At 37.0% G+C, this 19,624-nt stretch overlaps 1 protein-coding gene and 1 long non-coding RNA gene across 4 annotated transcripts; both read left to right on the forward strand.

The window, feature by feature from the left end:
* The first annotated feature begins 603 nt into the window (after window positions 1-603).
* On the forward strand, window positions 604-12,824 carry LOC126688771 (pectin acetylesterase 10-like). Of its 3 annotated transcripts, none has more exons than XM_050383589.1 (13): window positions 604-745; window positions 1,598-1,915; window positions 3,958-4,040; window positions 5,880-6,009; window positions 6,131-6,204; window positions 7,397-7,483; window positions 7,570-7,694; window positions 7,778-7,838; window positions 10,581-10,634; window positions 10,751-10,828; window positions 11,340-11,445; window positions 11,602-11,747; window positions 12,567-12,824. In XM_050383589.1, exons 2-13 carry the CDS (start codon window positions 1,672-1,674, stop codon window positions 12,672-12,674), a joined length of 1,296 nt encoding a protein of 431 aa, XP_050239546.1. In that variant the 5' UTR covers window positions 604-745; window positions 1,598-1,671; the 3' UTR covers window positions 12,675-12,824. The 3 variants fall into 3 exon arrangements, with proteins under 3 accessions (XP_050239546.1, XP_050239547.1, XP_050239549.1); XM_050383590.1 differs by having other exon boundaries at window positions 640-745; window positions 1,625-1,915; XM_050383592.1 differs by lacking the exons at window positions 604-745; window positions 1,598-1,915; window positions 3,958-4,040 and adding an exon at window positions 4,641-4,812.
* On the forward strand, window positions 7,845-9,768 carry LOC126688772 (uncharacterized). The gene is made up of 2 exons (XR_007644348.1): window positions 7,845-8,372; window positions 9,559-9,768. It is a non-coding gene; the product is annotated as an uncharacterized LOC126688772 (long non-coding RNA).
* Window positions 12,825-19,624: the final 6,800 nt, after the last annotated feature.

Genomic DNA, 19,624 nt, shown 5'->3' on the forward strand with positions numbered 1-19,624 from the left:
TTAATATATCTAAAATAAAATTCTCTTATGAGGAAAACGCTTTGTTATAGATGATTAGTCATTATGAATAATTTAGAAAATAAATTATGTATTATATGAACAAAGTTTAGTTACAAAACTGGTTGTAATCTAAGGCTACAACTTTTTTCAATATTTTTTTATTGGAGGTGAATTTTGACAAATCTATTATTGGATTAATTTCTTTTTTATATCATTTATGCTTGTAAAATTTCTAAAAAATTAAAAATTAATAGCTATGTCATCAATAAATTGTTTAAATTGTAAGTTTTTGTAGTTTAAAATTATGCATAAAATATAAACTTATAGATTATATAGTAAATAATATCTGATCGACACAAAATTTTACATGTATATTAAGTGCGTAAGAAACATACAATCTAACGGTTAGATTTTCAAAATATGTACTAATATTAATGATATTAAGTAAGATTGTAGTCTTAAACTATGCTTTTTTTTTATATATTTTTTATTTTTCTTCTATTATCTCTGTCTCTCTCTTTCTCAATCCAACAATCCTACGCACTATCAGCCACCACACTACCAAAACCCAATCACACCCCAATAGTCAACACAATACTAATAGCCACATGACCAAACTCAAACATTACTAACAACCACTCACAAAGCCACCACATAAATCTAACCACTCACCAAAAACCCACCACTTGTACCACAACCATGATGTCGTATCTTTCTAGACACTTGGGAATTGGCATTCATGAAGGTATTTTTCTTGTATTCATTAAGTTTGGCATTGCATTGAATGTATAGTATTTACTTTCTTGAAAGGGAGAGTTCAGAGGTGTGGACAGAGTACAGAAGTACTGCCCTTGTTAGTGTGAAAAAGTACACAAGTACTGCAAATAGTTATGACGTTTTTCATGATGTAATAATGGTTGTAGAATTTGCCGTGGGTCATCTTCCTGTCCATCACTTACGAATGAGTGTGATACAGCTAGCCAGCAGCTCACTCTTTCCCGACTCCCAAGTTGGTATGTCGGTAGGGATTTTTTGTTTTCTTATCATGTGAGGTTGGACTTGGGAGCAAGCTTTGTAAAATATACACAAATATATACCACATTTTATATGCCTTTTCTCAGTGCCATTCCTATATAGGCTAACATAAGCCACATATGATATATGAAAAATCTTGTTATATATTTATTTTTGCATATTTAGTATTTATTCATTTCTTATTTTAAGGGTCCGTTTATTATCATTGTTTAAACAATAATTTTTAGTGTTTAAACAATATTACACATTTTTTTATTTACATTTATTTTTAAAAAATACTAACAAAATTATTAGAATAATAATAACATTACTAAATGGACCCTGTAATTATGTATTTAAATCACGATTTTAGTTTACATCGCACTACGTGAGTGGACAATAACAATTAACAAGTGAGTGTAGTGCGAGTGGACAATAACAAGTAAGTGTGCAACTCGAAGCGTGTAATAATCATTTCCATAATGTATATTGAATTATTGATCTTCTTAGTCCTGACACCCTTCATTGATTATATATTTTAAATATTAGACTCTTGATTAATATTCTTATTTATTACTAACAGTGATCTGCTGGTAATGCTGTTTGCTAGTATAAAAACATAGTGCAAAACCAGACGCTCATTACACCACAACTGAAATGAGAGCAATGGCCGAAGTAGTAAATGGGAGTGAGGGGTCAGCAGCATTGAAAATGAAGATGAGGTTATTAGTGTGGGCTTTGTGGTTGCTGGGGTCAGTTTCCAGCAAATGGATAGATGGTTTTGAGGATTTGAATGTGACAGAGCAGCATTATTATGACCAGAGTTATGGAGTCTCCTACGCTAGTAAGCCATTGCTGGTGGGTCTTACTCTTATCAATGGAGCTGCTGCCAAAGGCGCTGGTATTCCTTCTTGTTCGCTTTCATTTGTTTATTACTATTCTATCTCCATTGAATCTTTATGACAAGTGATAGGATGTAAGTATAACTTGCTCTTTTTATGCTACATTGCTTGTAATTGTTTCTAGTTACACTGCTAACTCTGTTCATTGGACTCATGCCTCATTTTATTTTAAAATCATTTTTTCCCTAATGGGTCTTTGAATCTCTCATCTCATAGTGACTATCTTTGTTGTTTTATATTCCTCTCTTTGCCTGACGTGTTTCATGCTGAAAATACTATGTTTCTGCGTTTGTGTATGTGTATAGACCTGTACCCAGAGGTGCTTTTATATAAGCATATAGAGTTGGACTAGTACAACAACACAGTTACCATACAATAGTTCAATGGTATTGATAGCTTGTTGTTGTGTATATAGTTATATACGTGAATAAATTGTAATAATCATGTTTGAGTATGGAGAATATTGTTTCATAAAGTGAAAATTCAAGTTATGAGAAAATTCAGTATTTTCGACCGGTCAAAACTTTGGCTCGATCGATTGAAATGGTAAGGAAATCTATTCTAAGTCTCTCCCTGTTTCGATTGATGCTCGATTCCTGTTCTATCGAAGAGCATTTGATCGATCGAAAAGAGCATTCGATCAATCAAAAGGAGCTCTCGACCAATCGAAACTCGTGAAACTGAATTTTTCTGTAGAAATTTTTGGTGACTGTTCTAAAAGTTTGAAGATGTTTCAAGTCTTGTGAATGGTTTTATGAAACATTTTGACTCTCCATACATGTCTTTTGATGAAATATAACCCTATGGGTATATATAGAGAGAAATAGTAAGTTAGAGAGAAACACAAGAAATCCTATAGTCATTCTCCAGAATTGCTATCTATAGAACCCAACATTTTGGTTGTATCTTGGAGACAAATTTGCAATAACCCTTTAGCAACAATAGCGTGGAGGAGAATATTGTCTAAGGAAAACGATATTGTGCCTCAAAGTAATCTAGGTTTTGTTTGTCTTTTGTGTTAACCTTATTCTTCCATTATTACTTTGTGTAATATCCCCAACACTTGCTGCCATAAGGGGCCAAAGGTAGCCTCACAGAAGGTGTGAGGTTCATGTACTGTGATAAGGGCTTGATAAAGAACGAAAATCATGAATGTGCATTGGAGGAGCTCTTTAGTCTTATCTGATGGGAGCGACAAAGCTTGGGTTGGGTAATGTCAGTAGGATCCTCGGTGCCAGAGGAAGGGACTCGATTGTGGGTGTGATGTCCCAAATTGATTGAGTGTGTGTTGTGGGGTGTGTGCTGAGTCTCACATTGGGCATATATTAGGGTGATCTCAGCTTTATAAAGAACTACAAGGTCAAGGAGCCACATTTGTGACTAGAATAGTCCTTTTAGGATATAGTGTAGATGTAAATAGTGCTTTTACTTGGACCCTTACAAAGGGAGGAACAACTATGCCAATGGGATTGAGTTAAACCAGTAAGGTTGGTTGTTATAAATACTGTGTTTATGGTTAGGGCCTTGGACACTTGGGCCTATATTATAATACATATTGCAAAATATCTCAAAAGAAATTTCCTAGTTTCTGCATGTGTTATTAATTATCTGATTTCTTATAATGTACCTACATTCAACTCTTGCACAATTTTATGAGTTTCTCAATTATTATGCCTAAAAAAGAGAAGGCTTGTATGATATCTGTTGTTGGGGGAATCCCTTATTCTGTTTTTGCAGAGTGATTGGTTTCCGTTTCTGTCCATGGATTTGCAGCATATTCAGTTCAATACCTTATTAGTTTTGGTTCATCTTATAACTGGTTTGTTAGGAGCTTAAGTGTCAGTTGGATTTGCCTGGAATTTTTAGTTGTTTTGAGTTGCTGTATATCTGCTGGTTTGCTGTTTTTACTGCTTAGCAGGGCTTGTATAGTATCTCAGTTATAGTGAAACGGGTCTACTCTGCTGCAAACCATTGTAATATTTGATACAAGAATCTGGAAAATCATCACAATTTCATGACTCTTTCTCACCTGTATGTGCAGTCTGCCTGGATGGAACATTACCAGGCTACCATCTCCACCGAGGATATGGATCAGGAGCAAACAGTTGGCTCATTCAGTTGGAGGTATGTAGTCACACCAAATCTTTTTGACGTAGCATACACTTAACACACGGCAATATGACACCTGTTGTTGTCGTCATCATCCTCCTCATCATCAGTTCCTTGTCCATAACCAACAGTCATAATGTCTAGTTCCATTGGGCACTTTTGTTGCATGACCTAAATATGTAACCATTATCATAAGTTATAGTTGCTTTCAATTATCTTCTCATGTTTTGTTTAAGCATGCTTTTGAAATTAAATTGGTTTTGCAGTTTAAAGATTTTGCTTTAATGCATTATGTAGCATGAAATGAGAACCCTGTTTTCTTGAAAAACTACATATATTTATAATATAAAGAGCCACAGGCTGATTAGATAAATAAATGTATTTTTGGACCATCTTCTCTCCGGTATGAATTTTGCTGAATTTCTCATCATCAGCACAAATTGTTTTCACAATCTGATAGTTAGCAATCACAATCCTTAAAATAAATATAAGTACTTTAGCTTGGAGTTCCTTTATAAATCTGATTGTCAGATGACTCTTTCAATTTCAAATGGAACAAACTACATAACCTGTATGTGGGTTTCTCCATTTTACTACCTTCAACACTACGTACAGCACCTTGGACCCAGCCCAATTCCACCACAGCCATCCTTATTTCCAGGTACCATCTTCAACACTCAAAAGTCGATTTTCCTAAACCTTCCCCATTGGCGGTATTTTTTTATCATGGGGGATGAAACGGATTAGTGCTTTGCCTTCAAGGAAAGAGGCTACATATTTTTGTGAGGTAAAGTACTTCTATCAACTCATTATTGGGTTTGGAACAAATGACATAATGTGTGTCTCTTACCTGAGGCTTCTTGAATTAGATATTATTAATTTGATTGAATATGAAACACCAGTTTGATAAATTTTAAAATTTTGAGAAATTTTGAAGCTTTTGGGACAAAGTAACCCTGCGCAGATGTCAAGAATTGGTGGAGCACAGGTTGTCTACCCCTAGTATTTGTCAGGAACTGGGGGTGCTAAGAAGAAGTCTTATGTGTTGAAATTGGGGGCTCGTAAGTATCCTGTCTTCTTGAACTTGAAGATGTCTACCATCTGTATAGCCTCTCCTAATTCTCAAGTAGTCCAATGTCTGGAGCCATGCTGATCCATTTCTTGCAAATTTTCTCCTTAATTCATTCAATTCCCTGACCAAATGCAATCCTTGCTAGTTTGATCATCATCATCATCGTGTCATTTAAAGCCAGGCCCCTTTCCTGGGTTATGAACTTTTTAGAATCTTAGCCACAGCTTGCAATTGCTGGGTATTACATTCACAAGGGTATAAATTCTTTATAAAGGAATCTGGCTACATATTTCCTGATCTTATACAAGAGGGGAGACTATTATTTACAATTTCAATCTTGACATCAAGATATGTTTTGTATTAGCAATGATCCAGTCGGTTCTTGACCCAAAGGAATAATGCTGGTTTTAATTCTGCATCCTTTCTGGATATTGGTCCAAACTGAGTTAGGATAGGCAGAAACAAAGAGTAGAATATTCTCTTGAATTCTTTGTGCCATTATCCTGATTTTGTGTTGATGCTATTGAGTGTGAAAAGTAGCTTTGGTATCTGCTTTTGGAGCTGCTTCCTACTTTAACACATTCTGGTAAATTTGGTAACAAAAACCAGACCCTAATCAATCATTTTATAAGCTGTTACAATGAAATAAAATGTTCTTGATTATGATTCCTGCTGCCACTTCATGCTTCTAATTCCAAGCTTCTCACTTTTTCTCTCAACTTTCGCTATTGATTTCTGTGATCTCCTTGAAAGAAGACTAAGAGATTGTCATTTTCTTACAGGGAGGAGGGTGGTGTGATTCAATTAGAAGTTGTGTTTATCGTAAAAATACTCGTCACGGTTCCTCAACATATATGGAAAGGCAGATACAATTTTCAGGGATATTAAGCAACAAAGCAGAAGAAAACCCAGGTTATATTTCTATCAGCATTATTGCAGAGCTAAATCTAAATAATTAGCTGTCTTGCATGTTTTTTCTTCAATTAGCCATTAAAATTATCTTATCTTCTGAATGCAACTGCAATACTCCCAGATTTTTTCAATTGGAACAGAGTCAAACTTCGTTATTGTGATGGTGCATCTTTTAGTGGGGACAGTCAATATAAGGTCAGTGGAAATAGATTGAAGAAGAATGGCAGTGATAAAATTGTTTGGGGCCAAGAAGTCTTAAGTATGTGAAAAATCATTCTTATTATTTTTAATTTGCAGAAATAAAATAAAGCATTTAATAAAAAAAGTGTGTATAAAAATCAAAAGATTTTGTTATGATTGCAATTATTTATCCTGATGTCGCTTTCTTTCTTTTTGTGGTTGTTATATCATTAGTCCTATTAAAGGTCTTGCAATACTTCTGAGTTTCAGGATTTTCCTCCATCCTCAAATACATTCTTGAGGAATCTGCAGTATCGTAAAACACTTTCCTTTCAATAGGTTTTCTCTTACCCAAACAATCCATATTAAACTAGTTTGTCAGAATAGATTCCAAATGTTCTTCATTATAGATGCTTTGTTCCAATCCTCAATCCCTTTCAAGACAAACCCCCTTTCACTTCCGGAACACATACAAGCTCCCAATCTATTTTGGCTGCAAAGGCAGATTTTTCTACTGAACTTCATCTCAATGGCTTTTACAGTTTAGGAAGAATAAAAGACTCGCCCAATAGGAATGGATGCTAAACAAGACAGATGAAATAAGAGGGACCATACCAGCAAATTAAAATTTGTTTGATAGCCATGAATCAATCTTTGAAATGATTCTGTCTACCAGGGGTTTATAATCAAGCAGACTTAGTTTTTCAGGCGCCAATGGTGCACCCAAATATCTGACAGGTGGCTGTCCCCCCTCAAAGTCATGAATGCTGAGACTTTGTTTCTTCTAAGCTTGAGAATATCCAGCACAAAACACTGCACTTTGCAGATAATTTGCTGCCAATCCAACAATACTCTTGAATTCCTAAAGCACCTCACTTATATAACAGACTTGTTATCAGCAGTCAAGAATACAAACAAATCATATGCCAAGCACAAATTTTTAAGGGGAGGTTTGAGCATTTTGGATGAAATCTGAAAGTCTTATCTTCTTGATTGCTCAATGCAACAATCTTGAAAGAACTTCCATGGTGATTACATATAAGTAAGGGGACAATGAATCCCCTGTCTCAGCAAAAGACATGCATTTTTGCTAATCATAAGCTACTAAAGAAGATTTCCTCTTAAATGAACAATTATTAGGCTGGTTGGATCAACAAGATGCCATGCTTGTGGTTGAATGAATATTGACTTCATTTTTGTTTCCCAGGCAGGACAATTGTATTTTCGAGGACAACGAATATGGTTGGCTGCTATGGAAGATTTGATGTCAAAGGGAATGCGCCGTGCTACTCAGGTTTGTGTTCTATCAATTTTAAAACAAATTTAGTTTCATTTTCAGATTTGTGTGTTACTTATATACATTTTATATTTGTTGTTTAGGCTCTACTATCTGGATGCTCTGCTGGTGGTTTGGCATCTATACTACACTGTGATGAATTTCGGGGACTATTTCCTTGGACCACTAAAGTCAAGTGCCTGAGTGATGGTGGATTATTCCTTGATACGTATATACCTTGTAACATGGCATCATTTGACTTACTATTCTTTTATTTTGCTCATATCATAATGGTCTTGCCTGGAGTTGCAGAATTGATGTATCTGGTAGGCGCACTTTGAGAAGTATGTTCAGAGGTGTGGTTTGGTTACAGGTATTTTTTTCTTCTATTTTTTTTGGGGGGTGGGGGCAAATGTTTCTTGATGTTGGTTTGAGTTTTGTCCTAGGAAGCTATGATGCAATGCACTATTATCAGAAAAAGAAAAAGAAAAAAGCAAATAAAGGCAAACTTTCTTGACAATATGGTTGGGTTGTTAAGAAACATGTTCATAAAATGATTATAGCTGAAACGAGAATATTAGGATGTTAAGAAACATGTTCATTATTCTGTTGAGGATCCATAGCTTGCACCAAAGTTTTAGGACTAATTCTTGGTTGTTATTGTTGTTGTTTTGCTGACAATGTAATTAGGAAATCTGAACATATATTTTCCTACATCCCCCCATACACCAAAATGCAGTTGATGGTAATCACCTTGTTGTCTTTGAAAAGGAACCAAGTATACAGATATGAATTTTGATGATGGTAGTAATAATCAGCTTCCAAAGTAGTGAGCTGTTGACTGATTATACTTTTGACAATGCAACTGTTAGGAATATGAAATAATTGTTGTAATCCCTTTAGTTAGGTAGTTAGGTAGTTGGTTGAGATTATGATGAGTTAGTTAGGATTTGAGCACATGTAGCCCATTTAACACATGGCTTAATTCATAGAGCACATGTTGAATTAACTAGCCAATTATCTTGAGCCATGTGGGCCAATGACATTAGAGCCAGTCTCCTATAAATACATGATTGTAATTCAACATTAGATATGAATGGAAGAATAAACCAATTTCTTAGTGCATTAGTACATCTCTCTCTCTCTCTCTCTTAATTTCTTTATTTCTCTGTAGAAGGTGACTACCTCGAATTAAGTCAATTTCCCTACAATTCTCATCAATTCCCCTAAAATTCATACCCATCCCCATTAGGAACCTCTAGGTTCCTAACATTTGGTATCAGAGCCGTCGATCTTGAGACGAGCGAATGTGACCGAAGAGAACTACGGAAAGAATTACAGCAAATAGTTAACAAAGTTTAAGAGGATGTCAAGGATGTTTCAGAGAAAGTCAAGGCCTTGGCTGAATCTAAAACGGCCATGAAAGAAGAGCTCTCAAGATTGCAAGAGGATCTTGAGAATATGACGGAAAAGGAGTTACAATTTCTTGATTCAATGGAACTCAAAGAACAAATTAAGTTCCAAGAATTTATTGCTGTAGTTGCAAGCCGGGATGTTAATTTTTGTGTTAAAGTGGATGGTGATATCCATGTACATGTTGCCCTTGAAATTCAGTCCAAAGAACCAACGAAGAAGGTGATGATGATCTTCCAAGAACCAATTCTTGATGCACCAATGGAGGCTTGCATTCAAGAGTCTATGATTCAAGAATTGGCAATCCAAGAGTCGGTGATCCAAGAATCCAAGATGCAAGCGCCAACAATTTTAATGGTTCTAGAATTAAACGAGGTCTAGAGGATACAAGAATATTCTAAGGTTCAAAGAACCAATGAGACCTTGAAGATTGAAGAACCATTGAAGGCTCAAGAACTCGAGCAAAGTTTGAAGATCTACGAAGAAGAAACCTTCATGTGCACGGGACCACTTGTCAAAGAGAAATGCATGAATATGGTGATCAAAATGTCACTAAGGTATTGGTCCATTGGAAGATCTCCTTTAATGAAGGTGTCATTTCACAACAATACCTTGTGGGTAAGGTGTTTTCAAGGGGAGGAAAATGTTAGGAATATGAAATAATTGTTCCCTTTAGTTAGGTAGTTGGTTGAGATTATTATGAGTTAGTTAGGATTTGAGCACATGTAGCTCATTTAACACATGGCTTAATTTATAGAGCACATGTTGAATTAACTAGCCAGTTATCTTAGGCCATGTAGGCCAATGACATTAGATCTAGTCTCCTATAAATACATGATTGTAATTCAGCATTAGTGATGAATGGAAAAATAAACCAATTTCTTAGTGCATCTTTCTCTCTCTCTCTCTCTCTCTCTCTATGGAGGGTAACTATCTCGAATTAAGTCAATTTTCCTACAATTCCCATCAATCCCCCTACAATTCATACCCATCTCCATTAGGAACCTCTAGGTTCCTAACATCAACTTAACCACCATCCCCCCCCCCCCCCCCCCCCACCTCCTTTTTTTCCTTCCTACCTTACCACACAAACAGAAAATGATAAAAGAAATCAGAAGACTCATGCTTCTCAAACATGGGAAGAAAAGAAGCTCAATTACTAAGTAACTAAATGGGAGTTCATATATCTCTATTATGATGAAAATCTTGTTATATGATGTTTATATTTCTCTTCTGAGATAAAATTGGGATTACAATCACACATAAGTTCTCATAAAAACTCTCAAATATAAACTAACCAAAAAACCCAACACATCCAAATGTGCCCTCACACTAACACGCTAGACAAAACTTACTTTTTAACTCTCTCACTAGATAAAGCTTTGTTTCTTACTCTCACACATACGCAACAAAGCTATACCACCACTCTATTTTAGGGACTAAAATGCCTCCCTACTTATTTTATTTTCAATTGGGACTACTATTTTTAATAGATTAGTGCACCTCCAAATCATTATTCTAGCCGATGTGGGATCCCAAAACTGATAAAGAATTCTTTAAATTTGTCCCATCATGGGCTGGACTTACCATCTTCTATATATTATTATTTTAGGCTATCTTAGACAACAGAAGTTCAGTGTTAATGACCAACTAATTTAATGATGGCCATGACATTGAGTTTTCAAAAATGTATAACTTGCAGGGAGTGAAGAAAAGTCTTCCATGGAGTTGTACCAACCACCTCAATCCAACCTCGGTAATTCTTTCTTATTTAAATCCAATCATTAGATTAGTAGAACCACAGGAAATTTAAGTTGCCCTCATGTCTGGTAATCTTAATAATTATCTTTTATTTTCTTCCTCAATGTTCAGTGTTTCTTCCCTCAGCACTTAATTGCCGATATTAAAACCCCACTTTTTCTTGTCAATGCGGCTTATGATATGTGGCAGGTATGTCCTACATTTAATTTATCCTTCAACCATATAGGAAGTAATTAGTCAAGATTCAGAATTTCTACTATTCCAACAGTATCATAAAATTTGCAAATGAATGTGTCAAGTGGATCTTGTTTACATATATCCTTAGGTTTCATGATGTAGTATAATTGTCCGAAATTGGGAAAGAATATGTCCTTCACATTTTTAGAATCATCATATCACTTACAAAAAATTTGCATGTTGGCAAAGAAATTGTTGTAGCCAGTCCCTTGTCTTTTCTGTGGTACACAGGTTTTGCATAAATTTGAAGCCTCTATTTGCATGCTGCATGGCGTCTACTTGTCTTATTAAAAAATGATCTATTGCCAAGAGCCTTGTATCTCAATAGCATTGCCTCCTCTACTTTATAAGGAGAATCGGGGTTGAATCCCGCCTCCCCCATTGTTGAAAACTTGAAATTATTGATATATAATATATATATATATATATATTACTTACTTGAGTATTTTGTCCCCTTAATCAGATCCAGGCCAGTTTAGCTCCACCATCAGCTGATCCTCATGGCCATTGGCATGCATGCAGAAAAAATTATGCACATTGCACTCTATCACAGATTCAATTTTTCCAGGGTGATTTCATTAGATTCTTTTTCTTTTAGCCTCTTTATGCTTTTAGTTTCAAATGTCGGTGTTAACCAATTCATTACTCTATATTTTTTTTGCTTCTATATTACCTTCAACTACAATTTTAACATTTATCTGTGTTTCCTGTCTTGAATAAAATAGGTTTCCGAAATCAAATGCTGAATGCCGTAAAAGGCTTCTCAAGCTCCAATAAAAATGGGTTATTCATAAATTCATGTTTTGCCCATTGCCAGACTGAGAGACAGGATACATGGTTTGCTCAGAAGTCTCCCCATATAGGAAACAAGGCATGTCTAATCTCAATTACTACCACTTCCTTTTTCTTATAATTTTTGTTCGGAAAATATCTATACAATGAAAAAAAATACTCTTGCCCTAGTCAAAAGCCTTGTCTTTATTGGCTTTCAACCAATTTTCCGGGGGAGCCCAGCAATATCTTGGAAAATTTGAACCATCGCTGGGTGCAAATCCTAGGTAGAAGATGATTTTGATTCTACTAGCTTACATTTGCTTGGAAAAAATCTTTGTAGCAAAGTAACTTACTCTTGTATTCAATGTGCTTTTATATTATTCTATTAGTGATTCTGTGGTCTATTTTTACCTAGTAATAGGTTTAAATTCTAGTCTTAGAGTGAAAATATCCCATTCTACACTTTCCTCTTTCTGATAGGTTATTAAATCTGAGGCTCTCTGATCAATAGGTTGCAGATATCAGGATTATTACCCAGAAATTACCTTAAGCATATGATATTTTGTTCCTAATCAATCATGAATTTGGCTGTAGTCTCCTTTTAGTGCAATCAAGTAAGACATAGAAAAAGGATTTCTTTTGGCCATTGCTCTTCTTAACTACAAGAGGGAATAGAATTTTTAGTCCGTATGGCTGGCATAGCAAAAGGTTACCTTTAAAAAGAAACTATGAACCGAAATCTAGTGCATTGTACTCTTTAAGTTTCTCTAATAAAAGAAATGAAGGATGTAGGAGCCATCCTTTTGTCTTAATAGCTACCACTGAGGTCACAAATCCACTCTAACCAAATGTTATATATATTTCCAGTATTTTGTCACAAGCCTATTTTCACTCACTATTGGTGATTAACTTGCAGGGGGTTGCAGAATCTGTTGGAAATTGGTATTTTGACCGAGCTAACATTAAGGCTGTTGATTGCCCATTCCCCTGTGACAAAACCTGCCATAATCTAGTGTTTAAGTGAGAGAATAGCTAGAATATCATTATCTATTGTTACTCTTCTCATAAATTATATTGCAATGAAATGCATAATTCAATTGTAACGAAAATAAGACCTGCTGAGAAGTATCAAGGCTGATCGGCAAGCTTAATTCATGTTTTCATGTTTCTCTTATATTCAATTTATTCATATAAACATCTATATAGTTCTTTCTACCTTTTCTCAGAAAACTGTTATAGTGAGCACAGCGCACCGGATTGCCAAAAGGCCCAAAACTAACAAAAAAGAAGTAAAAACAAGAGGCAATGTGTATATATATATATATATAGTAGGCTAGACCCTATACTAGAAGGATTGGGCTTGAGTAAAAACAAGGGTTTAGCCACTTGCACAGCAAATAATATATGTTAAAAATATTATGAAAGCAAAGTAGAATCAGAAATATTATGAAAGCAAAGTAGAACCAGCTAAGGAGGCGGTATTGCAGTTATAATCAAAGTAATTTAAAAGCAGTAGTAAGGCAGTAGAACCAGTCAAGCAGTATATATGAAAGTAATAAAAATTTAGAACCGCCCAAGATGGTGGTGGCAACAAGTAGTATAATGAACAGAAAACTGAAAGTACTTGTTATTGAAAATAGCACAAAACACTTACAGCAGTAGTAGTAGTTACAAGATCTCAACAGTACAGGTTAACAGTTACAAAACTTGTTCTAGTTCTAGATACAAGATTGTAAAGTAGTAGGAAATTCTTAGGTGAAATAAGGAACTTTCTCAAAGAAAGGCTCTCAATAGTTCTAAGAGGAAGTTCTAAGAAAAACCTATTTAAACTTAAGGGACAACCCCCCTTAAATAAGCAAAAATTCGGAGTGAACAGTACCATGAACAGTAAAAGTGAACAGTGACTGTGAATAGTAATTGGTGAACAATAATCTGTGAACAATATGGTAAATAGTGGAATTTTCACTTTTGTCTTCAAAACATCCATAGCAAGAAGCTTGTCTATATCTTGTCCAAATCTTGTTGAAAAGCAGTGTTGGAATACTTTTGAAAGTAGTCTTGCAAACATTATTGGAGAGTAGCCTTGGAATAATTGGAAAATAGTCTTGGAATATTTGAAACTACAATCCAAAAGAATCTTCTTATCTGAACCAAAATATTACGCATGGAGCAGCAATAGTAGGTTTTGACTCAAAGATAAAAGATTAAAAGAATCTCATCTCAAAACCATCAATGAAGCAATGGAATTTGAGATGACTGAAGGCTGAAAGAATCTCTTTGAACATCATTATTTATGCATGGGGAAGTGGAGCAGTGATGTAAATCAAAAGTAGGAACTTTTACCGAGGAGTGAATATTGAAGTATTTTGGCCTTTGTGCAGGCCAGACAACTGTTATATATAGTAGGCTAAACTCTAGACTAGAAGGATTAGGCTTGAGCCCTTACATTGAGCTAATATATCTCTAACATGCAAAATTGACACTAAGGGAAAAAATATGAATGGTATTGATCTAACCTCATTGAAAATTACGTTCTATGGCTAGCACAATTTCTTCTATTTCTATAAAGTAACAATTTGGTCAACCAAATTCCTTGTTGATGCAGAGGATAAACCCACAACTGACATCAGTCCTGAATTCTTAAAGTGGGAACAATAGGATCGAACTTTGCTAAGCTAGATCAATTCAGCTTGCACAATGGGTGTTCTTTATACAGTTTCCTGACTCATCATCTTGCGATGTGTGGGTTTCTCTTGAAAAACACTATGTCTCTCAATCTTGGTCTCAAGTTCTACAACCCAAGAACTAGCTTCAAAACACAAATAGAAGGTCTCTTTATCTCTAATTAGGTTGATAAAATGAATTCTATTGTTCACTCAAAGTTCGCTCGACTCTCAATTTAGCGAAACACCACCACCCCCCCCCCCTCCCGCCCGGCGGCGACACACACCACCACCACTTTGAAAGTTTGTGCAATCATTGCACAATATTCACACAAGCAAACTCGCTTGTGCCTTGCTTGATACCCGCTTGAACAAACCCCATTCTAATTGACCCTGACCCTCCTCGACTATATCCTCCCATCCCATGATTACTTGATCCAAGAGTGGTACTGCCAAGCCCAATTTAAGGTATGCACCTGCTACTTTTGTTGCTACTAACATTTTTAACCTTCTTCTTTCTTTCAGGGACACAATGTCACAAACACTCAGAATGGGGAAATGCTAGGAGTAGAGAGTTCATGACTACAATGTAATCAAATCTGGTACTAGTCAACCACCATTACTATTGGAGTCCTCTAAGGAAGCAATCACATTCCATTCTCCAAGAATCACTCTTTGTATAATTGTTTTGAAATTTAAAATTCTTGATGTATGAGATTAATTTGTATTATAAAAGGAGATGTGACCTTACAATACTTTATGAATGCAAATAGAGATTTTAAAAAAAAAAAAAAAAATTGCAATAAGGGTCAAGATGTAAATTTCAGATCCCAAAAAGGGTTTTTCCCCTTAAACCTTGGTGTCACAACAAATGTTAAAGCTGAACTGCAGGCAGTTCGTGATGGGTTTCAAGTTTCAACTGTCATGGGCAAAGGGCTAACAGCCTAACATCATGTTTGAAACTGATTCTCATTAGTTTTGTCTTGACTTAACATTTAATGCTCCCTGTTATTTATGATTCTTGATGATGCCGAAATGATCACCAATAGATCACGCAGCACTCGCACGCTCAAAGTAGACCTACACAACAAAATAATAGAATACCTCACAGAGAGTATTGGTGTGGTACCGGCCAAATATCCTCCGAAGGTCAAGTTAGAATTATTCTCACAACTCTAGAGTGCTAGAGAGGGTAAATTATGCATACCTTGATTTGTGAGGGTATTGAGGCTTTTATAGTAGTAGTAGTAGGTTGGCCTCTCCTCCTTGATGTAAAAGTCTTTTCCTTATAGGAATCCTCTTGACTAATCCTAAACGTGATGGTCAAGACATTTCCTTGTAGAGAGGATCTTTCATTAACGCGCGTATCTTCTGGAATGCTCTTTGCACTAGGTTTTTGATTTCCTTTGAGACTCTACTAGGTTTCCAACGTGTGTAACAAGTATCTGGAATCATTCTAGGCCCTAGGCTCACCTATTGCCGGCCCATGGGCTTGGATCCGTCAAGCCCAATGTGGTGAAGATTCATCATGCTAATTTTTGCCCCTTCAGTTACCCCCTTCACCCTATGGGCTCGTCATGACTTAGATGGACAGACCCTTAGAGTGACAGTTTGATATTATTTGGGGTTGACGGTCCAAGAATATTTAGGATGTCGGTTTAAGATCCCTGAAGTTGACGGTTCTCCAGGAGGACACGAATTGCAACCATTTGATGACAGGTTGTCAAGTATTTATGAGCATGCCACGTGTCGCTTTTCGATTGGATTTTGTATCGGATCGAAGCATCGCTTCGTCTTCCGTGCACTTCAGGTATATATATAACACTCTTCTCCATCCTCATTTCTACACTTTACAGCTAAAACACATTGTCAAAGCGCCACCGTCAACCTTGTCAGAGCACTCCGTCGTACATCCATACCCGTCGACTACACAACCGTCGACCTTTAGTTACTTCAGAGAACGGTGAGTATTGCTATTTTTATTTACAAGTCTTGCATTTGTAATTATATTTAGCTAGACCTACACACCCGTCAATACTCTTAGATCTGTTAGTCTTAGGTTTTATCATCAATTGTAGGCAATATCTAGTGCGTCAAGTAATAAGTCAGTGGTTCATGATGGGACGGAATACAAGGAAGTATACCCATTTGGTCATAGAGACCCAGACAGTCCCGGCGAAGAGAGGAGTCCGTCCGCCTCTTCCTCGTCCTCAACAAATGAGGATACGGAGATGGTTGAGCCAGAAGATGCTTCTGATGACGGCGAGGATCAAGCATTGGGATCCATCATCGGTGCTGATGAACTTAGAGAGTTCATCATGCTATTAGAGTGGACGGTGCATAAATTCACTTCCGTCATTAAGGAGAAACACTTCAGCACTTTTAGGGCTAACTTCCAAATTCTGGACTACATTCCAATCCGTCTACCCTACATATCAGAGAAATGTTATTACGACGGGGTAGAAGGTGTCAGAGTGTACGAGCAGACGCTGAAGGCAGGACTTCGGTTTTCGCTAAGTACCCTACATAGAGAACTTTTAAAATATTTGGGTCTGTCTGTCACCCAGATATCTCCAAACGCCTGGAGGGTCTTCATAGCAATGGAGATTCTCTATGGTGCTATGACAGACGGCGCTAGGAGGCTGACGGTGCGTGAATTCATTCATTGCTACCGTCCAGACGAAATAGACAGGTTAAGAAGAATGTATAGTTTTGCCAGTAGGAGCCCCTTGTTGAAGGTCATTTTTGAAACTCCTGACTCAAATAGAGACTGGAAGAGTCGTTACTTCTTCCTAGAGGGTGACGAATGGATGAGCCGTCCAAGGGAGATGGAGTATATGCCCGTTGACATAACCTGGGAAGTGTTACATTCATCTCGTATGCACCTGTCCTAATTTGTAATTCTTTTCATATCCGTCAGTTATAATTTTTCTCCTAACCGTCCATTTTCTCTGCAAGTAGATGGCGCCCACAAGTTAGTATTGAGGAGTTTAGCTTTCTCGAGAAGATTTTTCAAAAGACCAAGCCGGAAGAAAGGACTTGGGCGAAGTTGGTAAATCCGAACACCATCCATTGGTATTGTGACGGTCCTGAACCCACCCCTGAAGCCGTCAGATACGACGAAAGAATTCACAAACGTAAGTCCGTCAACCTTTACTTCGCATAAATGGCTTTAACTATATGTAAATAACTTCATCCATCCTGTTTTACAGAGATAGACGACGCTAAGAGAAGGGCGCTAATAGAATCATAGGCCGTCAAGAAAAAGGAGTCCGGCGAGGTGGTTCCTAAAGGGATGGCTCTGTCGACAAAGAGGAAACCGTCGTCCAAATCTGACCATCCACATAAGTAGCAAAAGGTCTCTTTGGAACCCGTCGTAGGGTTGATGGCTGAAGGTGTGAAGACTGTCACCCCAGTAAAGCATGGGTCCGGTAAGGGCTTAATGAAGGCTCCATCCACAAACCAAGAGAAGCCTCCTCCTCTCCTCCGTGACGACTCCAAATTTGCCTTGGAGAAGCTTTCATCTATTATCTCGTCAGAGGACTACGAGGATCTGGGCAATCACTCGACAGAGGCAATGGGGGAGACGGGTCTCTTTGCTGTTGCTCAGGTAATCTTTGTCCGTCGACTTAAGTCCGTCTACTTAGTTTTTTGTCTAACACTTTTTAACTTGTTTGTTCCAGTCCTTGGTCATGATGAAGGGCTTAATGGATCGATGTCTTAATCGTGAGGCGGCTCTAGAACGTGTACGAGTAAAGGCAGAGCAGACGGAGAGTGAGCTGAGTCAACTTAGCAAGTGGAAGTCCACTATGGAGAAAAAGCTTGAACTTTCAGAACAGGTAAGGAAAGAGCTTGAGCAAAAGACGGATGAGGCTGGGAAGGCCCTGGAGATCAAAGAAAAGGAAATCCAAGACTTGAAGGAAACGCTCCGTCAGGCTAAGGAGGTAGCGGTCCGAGAATACAGTGATTCTGACGCCTTATTAGGCGAGCTGGGGGGCTCGTTCCTTCAAGGTTTTGATGACGCGCTCCATCAAGTTAAGAGAGCCTACCTTGAACTGGACGTGTCAATGATAAATGTCAATGACCAAGATCAGACGTCTGCTCTGCCCGTCGGCTCAGAGAACACAGACGACCTCTTTGCTGAGGAGGTAGTTCAAGGCGACGAAGAATCAGCTCCAGCAAAAAATGTTCAAGATACCGATCCGAAAATGTAGATTTTATTTTTATTTTGGGAGAATGATCTGTCCTTAATTTTGTGTACTAAACAATTACCCTTTGTGTGTTTTATCCGTCGCTATTGCATTATTTTACAATTTTATGCTTCCTATATCAGTCTTTATTATTATTATTATTTTTTTGAATGATGCATAAATATCCGTCCTCTTCAAGTTGCTCATTACATGTAGAACTGGCCATTCTTATGGACTTGTATAGTTTGTCTTTTTTTTTGGACGATCCGTCCTACTTGAATACTTAGGAAAATTATCCTGTCCTTTGGAAATTTTCACCTAACGGGTCGATCCGTGTAGTTGACGGGCTTGTGTCCATCCAAGTAGAATTTACTATTATTCGTCCAATTTATGGGCTGGTCGTCACCCAACTGGCTGTTTTTGCATATTAAACGTAATTTGTGTGGGACGACCTGTCTATTTTGTGGATTTCGTTTTAACCGTCCATTTTATTGACTTAAGGAGTTCTCTTACGTCAGGGACGATTCGCCTACTTAGCGTGATTTAATTTCATCTGTCTATTTATGGGCTTTGACTGCTGCCCATCTAAGATGATCTGTCCAGTTTTTGGGCTTGGTAAATATTTCCAACCCATTTGTGATCCGTCCACTTTGTGGGCTTGGTAGGTATTTCTACTCACTGGGTGATCCGTCCACTTTGTATATTAACATATGGATGATCCGTCCACTTTGTGGATTTTATAACTATTTTCACCCTATCCGTGATTCGTCCGCTTTGTGGACTAAATATTTTCACCTTATGGGTGATTCGTCCACTTTGTGGACTTCGTGAATATTTTCACCCTATGGGTGATTCGTCCACTTTGTGGACTTTGTAGATATTTTCACCCGATGGGTGATCCGTCCATTTTGTGGACTAACTGTTTTCACCTTATCAATGATTTGTCCATTTTGTGAACTTTTTAAATATTTTCACCTTATGGGTGATCCGTCCACTTTTTGGACTTATATAAATATTTTCACCATATGGGTGATTCGTCCACTTTGTGGACTACTATAAATATTTTCACTATATGGGTGATCCGTCCACTTTGTGGACTTCGTAGATATTTTCACCCTATG

The sequence above is a fragment of the Quercus robur genome, chromosome 6 (genome assembly GCF_932294415.1).
Source record: "Quercus robur chromosome 6, dhQueRobu3.1, whole genome shotgun sequence".
Classification (NCBI taxonomy): Eukaryota; Viridiplantae; Streptophyta; class Magnoliopsida; order Fagales; family Fagaceae; genus Quercus; species Quercus robur.

Bases quoted from the DNA above. Each gene is read 5' to 3' on its own strand.
- LOC126688771 (XM_050383589.1), top strand. From the start codon at position 1,672: ATGAGAGCAATGGCCGAAGTAGTAAATGGGAGTGAGGGGTCAGCAGCA. The intron at 1,916-3,957 runs GTATTCCTTCTT...CTGTATGTGCAG, and splicing joins AGCTGCTGCCAAAGGCGCTG to TCTGCCTGGATGGAACATTA. The intron at 11,748-12,566 runs GCATGTCTAATC...ATTAACTTGCAG, and splicing joins CTCCCCATATAGGAAACAAG to GGGGTTGCAGAATCTGTTGG.